Source organism: Lampetra planeri, chromosome 9, assembly GCF_965212315.1.
Source record: "Lampetra planeri chromosome 9, kcLamPlan1.2.h2, whole genome shotgun sequence".
NCBI classification, from domain to species: Eukaryota; Metazoa; Chordata; class Hyperoartia; order Petromyzontiformes; family Petromyzontidae; genus Lampetra; species Lampetra planeri.
The window spans coordinates 12,973,562-12,982,700 of record NC_136115.1 but is presented as its reverse complement, the minus strand read 5'-3'; the positions used below and the strand labels follow the sequence as shown (position 1 = coordinate 12,982,700).

Sequence of the window (9,139 nt, the reverse complement as noted above, 5' to 3'; positions counted from 1 at the left end):
AAGGAGGGAGACCACGGGGGAGACAGAGGGAGACACGGGGGAGACACGGGTGAGACAGAGGGAGATATAGGTAGACAAGGGGGAAACAGAGGGAGACAGAGGGAGACACGGGTGAGACACGGGTAAACAAGAGGGAGACAGAGGGAGACACGGGTGAGACACGGGTAAACAAGAGGGAGACAGAGGGAGACACGGGTGAGACACGGGTAAACAAGAGGGAGACAGAGGGAGACACGGGTGAGACACGGGTAAACAAGAGGGAGACAGAGGGAGACACGGGTGAGACACGGGTAAACAAGAGGGAGACAGAGGGAGACACGGGTGAGACACGGGTAAACAAGAGGGAGACAGAGGGAGACAGAGGGAGACACGGGTGAGACACGGGTAAACAAGAGGGAGACAGAGGGAGACACGGGTGAGACACGGGTGAGACACGGGTAAACAAGAGGGAGACAGAGGGAGACAGAGGGAGACACGGGTGAGACACGGGTAAACAAGAGGGAGACAGAGGGAGACACGGGTGAGACACGGGTAAACAAGAGGGAGACAGAGGGAGACACGGGTGAGACACGGGTGAGACACGGGTAAACAAGAGGGAGACAGAGGGAGACACGGGTGAGACACGGGTAAACAAGAGGGAGACAGAGGGAGACACGGGTGAGACACGGGTAAACAAGAGGGAGACAGAGGGAGACACGGGTGAGACACGGGTAAACAAGAGGGAGACAGAGGGAGACACGGGTGAGACACGGGTAAACAAGAGGGAGACAGAGGGAGACACGGGTGAGACACGGGTGAGACACGGGTAAACAAGAGGGAGACAGAGGGAGACACGGGTGAGACACGGGTGAGACAGAGGGAGACAGAGGAGAGGGAGCCAAGGGGGCAGACCGAGGGAGACAAGAGGGAGACAAAGGAGACAGAGGGAGACACGGGGGGGGGAGGGACACAAGGGGGAGACACGGGAGAGACAGAATCCGATGAGCTGTGAAGCTCTTTTGTTTCCACACATGTCCAGTAGGGACGGGTCAGACAGTTACAACGAAGACGGCGTCACCGGATGACACGGGGAGAGAGAGACAGAAATGAGACACGGTGAGACACAGAGGCAGTGAGACACAGAGACACAGAGTGAGACACAGACACAGAGACACAGACACAGTGAGACACGGTGAGACACAGACACACGGTGAGACACATAGACACGGTGAGACACAGAGACACGGTGAGACACAGAGACAGAGACACAGAGGCAGGGATATACAGTCTAGAGAGAGGGGAATCCAGGGAGGTACTGCTTAGTGAGACGTTGAGCCATCGGGCTACCGATAGAGACGCAGACAGTCATATACTGTAGGAGGTGGAGGAGGAGGAGGATGGAGGAAGGGAGCGACAGCCCCCACGTGGTGCTGCTCTATGGCCCCTACGAGGCCTGCGGACTCGTTCGTCACCGGCCCTGGAGGCTCCTGGGACTGCTGTGTGAGTCAGTGAGTGGGCGAGTTGGTGGGTGGGTGGGCGAGTTGGTGGGTGGGTGGGCGAGTTGGTGGGTGGGTGGGCGAGTTGGTGGGTGGGTGGGCGAGTTGGTGGGTGGGTGGGTGGGCGAGTTGGTGGGTGGGTGAGCGGATGTGTGAGTGAGTTGGTAGGTGAGTGGGTGGGTGAGTGGGTAGGTGAGTGGATGTGTGAGTGAGTGAGTTAGTTGGTAGGTGAGTGGGCGAGTGAGCGAGTTGGTGGGTGAGTGAGTGGATGTGTGAGTGAGTGGATGTGTGAGTGGGCGAGTTGGTGGGTGGGTGAGTGGATGTGTGAGTGAGTGGGTGGGTGAGTGGGCGAGTGAGTGAGCTAGTTGGTGGGTGAGTGAGTGGGTGAGTGAGTGAGTTGGTGGGTGAGTGGATGTGTGAGTGAGTTTGTAGGTGAGTGGGCGAGTTGGTGGGTGCGTGGGTGGTTGTATAGGTGAGTCGGTGGTTCAGTGGATGTGTGAGTGAGCGAGTTGGGAGGTGAGTGAGTGGATGTGTGAGTGCGTTGGTGGGTGGGTGAGTGGGCGAGTGGGCGAGTGAGCGAGTTGGTGGGTGAGTGGGTGGATGTGTGCGTGAGTTGGTAGGTGAGTGGGTGGATGTGTGAGTGCGCGAGTTGGTAGGTGAGTGGGTGGATGTGTGAGTGCCCGAGTTGAGAGGTGAGTGGGTGGATCAGTGGATGTGTGAGTGAGCGAGTTGGTAGGTGAGTGAGTGAGCGAGTGTGGGGCTGGTGGGTGAATAAGTTGGATGAAGGATTGGGTGAGTGGGTGGGTATGTGAGTGTGCTAGTGTAGTAGCAACGCATGCCCGAGCAGCTTCTGTTTGGCCAGATAGAGGGGGGCTATACGGGCGCGACACGGGCTAGAGAAGAGATGGAGTGATGCGGACGTGGTGCTGAGTGGACTTGTCGATACACTGGTAACCAGCCCTGTCAAGATCGGCCTCTGTGGAGGAGGCTCGTGAAGGAAGCTGCTACTGGGCAGTTGGAGGCAGTCGCCCTCCAGCAACAACGGAGGGCAGATGAGCGACGCTCACAACAACGAGCGGAGCGCTGGGTAGCTAAAACACAGCAAAGTGGTACAGTCTTAGGCAACCGATGGCACCTCGGTCTGTCCCGTGACTTCCTGCACCTAGCCTGGCACAACAGTCAACCCATGGCACATGGGTCTGTCCAGTGACCTCCCAACAGCAAGAGCCGTTTACCGTTCACGTGGCCCTAAGGTGCACCTGGCCTGGCACAAGCGCTGTGTGGTGACGTCACCGCCACAGTGGCCAATGGTGGCTCATGTTGCCCGTGAGTGGGTGGGGGCTGGGTAATAGGGCTGAACGGTTTGGGGAAAATATCTAATTGCGATTTTTCTGACAGATATTGCGATTAAATGTTTTAAAGTCAAGCTTCAGTTCAATATTCACTGTGTAATAGATTTAAAACATGTGATGGAGCATTACCACATGATACCATCAAAATATAAACTGCTCTTTCTATTCTAATGCAAGGATGAGAACTTAAAAGATATTAATTGCTTCCAACATGTATTTATGAAACATTTTTATTGAAATTGAACAATCAAACATAGAATAATTGTTAAGTTAAATAAATCAAGTTATAATAATAAAAAATAAAGCAATTCCAATATAAAAGTAATAGGACTTTTCAAATCTCAATTGCGATTTGCTACTCGCATTGTTTCAATTTGCGATTTCGATTTGAAATCGATTAATCGTTCAGCCCGAGTGGGCAAGTCAGTGGGTGTGTGAGTGGGTGGGTGTGTGAGTGGGTGGGTGTCTGTGTGAGTGGGTGGCTGGGTGTGTGAGTGGGTGGGTGTGTGAGTGAGTGGGTGTCTGTGTGAGTGGGTGGGTGGGTGTGGGTGGGTGGGTGTGTGAGTGAGTGGGTGTCTGTGTGAGTGGGTGGGTGGGTGTGTGAGTGGGTGTCTGTGTGAGTGGGTGGGTGGGTGTGTGAGTGGGCGGGTGTGTGAGTGGGTGGGTGTGTGAGTGGGTGGGTGGGTGGGTGTGTGAGTGGATGGGTGTCTATGTGAGTGAGTGAGTGGGTGTGTGAGTGAGTGAGTGGGTGTGTGAGTGGGTGGGTGGGTGTGTTAGTGGATGGGTGGGTGTGTTAGTGGGTGGGTGTGTTAGTGGGTGGGTGTCTATGTGAGTGGGTGGGTGGGTGTGTTAGTGGGTGGGTGTTTATGTGAGTGGGTGGGTGTGTGAGTGGGTGGGTGGGTGTGTTAGTAGATGGGTGGGTGTGTTAGTGGGTGGGTGGGTGTGTTAGTGGGTGGGTGTCTATGTGAGTGGGTGGGTGGGTGTGTTAGTGGGTGGGTGTCTATGTGAGTGGGTGGGTGTGTGAGTGGGTGGCTGGGTGTGTGAGTGGGTGGGTGGGTGTGTTAGTGGATGGGTGGGTGTGTTAGTGGGTGGGTGTGTTAGTGGGTGGGTGTCTATGTGAGTGGGTGGGTGTGTGAGTGGGTGGCTGGGTGTGTGAGTGGGTGGGTGTGTGAGTGGGTGGGTCTCTGTGTGAGTGGGTGGGTGGGTGTGTGAGTGGGAGGGTGGATGGGTGTGTGATTGTGTCAGTGGGTGGGAGTGTGACTGTCTGGGTGTGTGACTGTATGAGAGGGTGGATGTGTGACTTTGTGGGTGTGTGCCTGTGTGGGAGGGTGTATGTGTGACTGTCTGGGTGTGTGACTGTGTGGGTGTGTGACTGTCTGGGTGTGTGACTGTGAGCATTCGCTCCAACACGATCTTTATCGCCGTTAAATGCTGCCCCTCGATCTCTGCCGTTCTAAACGTGGCCCCGATTCTAAATTATTCACGTAAATCGCTCGTAACCGATGACATGTCATGGATATACACAGGACTGTACATTTACTGGATAGAGCTCACCGCTCTATAATCCCCACCCCTCCAAGCCCATTACGAACTCACCCCCCATGATCTCTGCACCCATGACCCCCCCCTCGTCCTCCCTGCCCTCCACTCCCCCCTACCCCCACTTCCTCGCCCCCCCCCTACCCCCCACTCCCTCGCCTCCGCTACCCCCCACTCCCTCGCCGCCCTCTACCCACCACTCCCTCGCCCCCCCTACCCCCCACTTCCTCGCCCCCCCTACCCCCCACTCTCTCGCCCCCCCTACCCCCCACTTCCTCGCCCCCCCCTACCCCCCACTCCCTCGCCTCCGCTACCCCCCACTCCCTCGCCCCCCTCTACCCCCCCACTCCCTCGCCCCCCCCTACCCCCCACTTCCTCGCCCCCCCCCTACCCCCCACTCTCTCGCCCCCCCTACCCCCCACTTCCTCGCCCCCCCTACCCCCCACTCCCTCGCCCCCCTCTACCCCCCACTCCCTCGCCCCCCCCCTACCCCCCACTTCCTCGCCCCCCCCTACCCCCCACTCCCTCGCCCCCCTCTACCCCCCACCCCCTCGCCCCCCCTACCCCCCACTTCCTCGCCCCCCCCTACCCCCCACTCCCTCGCCTCCGCTACCCCCCACTCCCTGGCCCCCCTCTACCCCCCCACTCCCTCGCCCCCCCTGCCCCCCACTTCCTCGCCCCCCACTACCCCCCACTCTCTCGCCCCTCCTACCTCCCACTCCCTCGCCCCCCCTACCCCCCACTCCCTCGCCCCCCCTACCCCCCACTCCCTAGCCCCCCCCCCTACCCCCCCACTCCCTCGCCCCCCCTACCCCCCACTCCCTAGCCTCCCCTACCCCTCACTCCCTCGCATCCGCTATCCACCCCCACAACCACGACACCCCGCTCCCCTCCCCCCCAACTCTCTGCCCCCCTCCCCTCCAACTCTAGCCCTGCTCCGCCGACACGGGTTCACGTGCGCGCCGGAGCGCGTGCACGCGCGCGAACACGTGGAGCTGCGCGTGCGCGGCGAGGTGGTGTTCGCGTGCCGCGTCACGGGCCTCGAGTTCGGTGTGTGGCGCACACATGTGCAGTGCACATTCTCGACGCGTGCGTCTGTATATCAAACACTCTCGCTTGTGACTTTATAATCTTGTTTCTGAGCCTCCCAATTCTCGCCCCCACCACTCCCCTCTACCCTCCTCTCCTTTCCCAGCGGGGAGGGTAGATATACAGGGTGCTTCAAAAAATTGTCAACACTCCTGAGAATTTGCAACGACGCCACAAGAAGTGTGCCTCCGGGCTCTGGAGACCACCTGGAGAAGATTCCAGGCACGCGTTGACAATGATGGCGAGCAAGTGGGAGATACTCTTTGGTTTTTAAAGCTATTAACATGCATTTGTTATCATGTTACAGTGTAGTATTATCCGTTCTTTTCCCTTCAAAAACAAAGCCCCGAGTGTAAACGCTTTTGGGACGCCGCCGTTGCGAAATATTAACTCCCTCGCCTGCTACGCAGGAGATCGTCGGTTCGATCCCGACCCTGACGTCTGCTGCATATTTGGAGTTCGCGTGTCTCTCTCTCTCCCCGTGGTCGCGTGGATTTTTCTCCGGGTCTTCCGGTTTTTCCCCTCCACGCTGAGAACCACGCCTTGAGAATATGTGGCCGCTATACATTCCCACGTGATGATGATGATGCTAAGCCACTTTCTTGAGCTATCACTTGTGATAGCCAGGTCGCTTCTGAAAAAGAGCTACTACGTAGCTCAGTGGGCCTTACGTTGTCAAATATCCAAAAAAATTGTTTGCGGTGTCTCTCTCCCCGTGGATTTTTTTTTATCCACCAACCTCTCTGCTCCCACCACCGTGCTGGATTGCAGGCAGCTCACCACCGCCCGGCTATTGATCGCAATGAGGGTGGCGCCGTCTCCTGGACTCTGCTCGAAATTGCCCCGTGCCCTGGCCGTCCTACACAGGCACAAGGCCGAGTGTGTGGGCAATACCCCGCCCCACCCGCACGAGATGTGATGATCCGTGTCGCTTCATTTCAGTTTCATGTATTAGGTATAACCCTGTGAGCCACGCGGCTCTTGACTCGGGTGCAACCGCAACAAAACAAAAACATGAACAAGTGACTACACGCAACAGAAAAATCGAGAAAAAAACAGCAAAGTCTTTCAGAAAAAACACCGCATTTCAACGCTGTGTGCAAAATCTTGGATCTCACCACCGGGTTTCGCGATCCACAGGGAAACCGCGACCAAGATGTGACCCAGTAATGTGCCATGGACACGTTACGGGCAGTACCAAGTACTAGCGCTATGTATGGGTATAACTTATTGTATTTTTATAATATATGAATTCTTAGGTATGGGATTAGTCACAACAAAAGTTTTTTTGGGGGGGTTAGATCGCGTAAATATAAATGTGTCGTTAAACCCGCCACCATCAGACACAGCCAATCAGTAAGGTTTGTCATGTAAACAGAACGTGACAATTTGCCAATCAGCATTTACAATGCGGTGACTTTCCGCTGAGTGATTACAACAAACAGCTTCGTCGGCGATTGCCAGAACTGTGAAGAAGAAGTCCTCTTTTTGATCTGAGGAGTTGAGGTGATCTCATCACCGTGCGAAGACCCAGAGGGGAGGGGGGGTTAATGTGGTCATAAAAGTCAGGGATTTAAAAAAAAAATTGTCATCAGCCATAACGATAATTGTTTGTTCTGAGTTGTCCTTGAGATCCACGCCAAAATGTTTTGCGCTCCACCCCTGGATCGCCACCCACGTATTGGCTATTCACCGTGGGCCTTGTGTGCCCTGCGTGTCTATCTTTGTGTCTGAACCGGTCCTGGGCCTCCCCTGGTTCGACTCACCTGGTGCGCTGAGTAAAACATCGCCACTTAGAGAGACAAAGGCGGCCGGGCCTGGTGCTGGCCACCAACACACCCTACGTGTGCCGTGCCGGCTTTCATAGGTGGGCTACTCGCTAACAGCACTTGCCCCAGGAGCCGGTCAAAGCTATAGTGGGAAACCTTTGTCTTTGCAAGGCCCGCGGGCCACTGGCGGCCCCCGATGGTGGCCTTCAGAGCGGCCCGCGACAATTACACAACTGGTGAAAAAACCCCCAATGGTTTAAAATGGTGTGGCGGCCCTCACACTGGTGATGTCTTATCGGCAAAGTGCCCCCCCCCCCACCACCACCCCCCTCTGAAAATGAGTGAAGAACACTGATACTTAGAGTGTGTGTGTGTGTGCGCGCCGGGCAGCCGGGCGTGGTGTTGGCCAGCCACCACTTCGTGTGCCGTGCCGGCCTTCATAGGTGCTGCTCGCTAACAGCGCTTGCCCCAACAGTCTGTTAAGGCTACACGGGGGGTCGATCTTTGTCTTGTCCCTCAGGAGGAGACGGGGGTATCGACCCCCTGTGCCAGGCGGCACTCCGAGCTGTGCAGAACGCAGTCTGACTCGCTCTCCGCGGATCTCCTTGGCGTGAAGAGCAAGCAAGAGTCACCATCGCTCGACACACCACGCGGGCGATACCCTTCTCACCAGACCTCCTCCTCCACCGGCATTCTCCTGAACGGCCCCACACTCTGATGGACCGTCACATTGCGCGGTTGGCTACGTACGGTGCGAAAGAAGTTCGGCATCTCATACACTCGATGGATTTTCACCAGGACATTATGGTGCACCACGGTGGCGAGGTGTTAGCTACATCACGTGGTGTGCAGGAGGTCGTGGGTTCGATCCCTACCCTGACCCCTGCTGTATATTTTAGAGTTTGCTTGTTCTCTCTCCCCGTGGTTGCATGGATTTTTCCTCCGGTTTTTCCCTCCACATTTAATTCCCTTCACATTTAATTCGACATTAGAGGATTCGGCTACTGTTGTAAGTGTCCACGTGATAAGCCAACTTCGTTGAAGCTACCAATTGTGATAGCCAGGTCGCTTTTGAAAAAAAAAACACATAGTTCAGTGGGCCCTTACCTGATAAAAGATAAATATATAGTTCAGTTTTTAATCATAGACAGCCCCATTGTGGAGCTGCTAAACCAGAGGTTGGACAATTGTTGGTAACGCCTGCGGCTCACCGCGTGGGTGCCGCTGATGCTGCATCGAGGCCCGTCTGTGGTTCCTTTGAGGTGAAGTCATGATTATTATTATAAACCTCAAAGTCCCCATGGCTATTAGGAATGAGGCTTCCAGCCAACTGGTCCCACTGCAATCCTTCACCCAGAGAACACAACGCAACTGAATCTCTGGAATCACAATTGCCCCGTATTTTTTTTTTGGTCCGCTCAAATTAATTAACTTCATTCGCATTCTAAGAGGGGTTTCGGAAAGAGAATTGTCGCCGATAGAAGAAATAAAACAATATCGGCCAAGGCAAATATTTGTTATACATTCTGAATATGATTTCTATTGCGTGGCTATTTTATCTTTCAAATAAATGCATTTGGGACACGGCAAACGAGAGGTATGTGGAAGTGTTGTTTCTGTAAAGTGTAGAAATGTGTATTGGCCTCCAAGTGGGGAGCGGCGGTGCAGTGATTAGCGCAGTTCGTTATGAACCCCTGCGAACCTGAGTTCTATTCCCGGCCATGACTCTTTACCAGTGGCGAGTGATATCACGAACCCACCACTGTGCCCAGCGTATTGAAGTCCCGTACTCTATTATACAAAAACAACCCTCATGGCTCTCGTTAGATTACACTGGTCAACACACTTTTTCTGGCATAAGGTATTCCAACGGTTTTACGGTAATTTTGCGGTGCTGATTCCAAATCTGGCATCA

General features: G+C 55.2%; 1 protein-coding gene across 1 annotated transcript; it reads left to right on the top strand.

The window, feature by feature from the left end:
• The first annotated feature begins 960 nt into the window (after window positions 1–960).
• Window positions 961–8,815, top strand: C9H10orf53 (chromosome 9 C10orf53 homolog). Its single transcript, XM_078597690.1, has 3 exons — window positions 961–1,479; window positions 5,297–5,416; window positions 7,745–8,815. Exons 1-3 carry the CDS (start codon window positions 1,377–1,379, stop codon window positions 7,807–7,809), a joined length of 288 nt encoding a protein of 95 aa, XP_078453816.1. The 5' UTR covers window positions 961–1,376; the 3' UTR covers window positions 7,810–8,815.
• The last annotated feature ends 324 nt before the right edge of the window (window positions 8,816–9,139 follow it).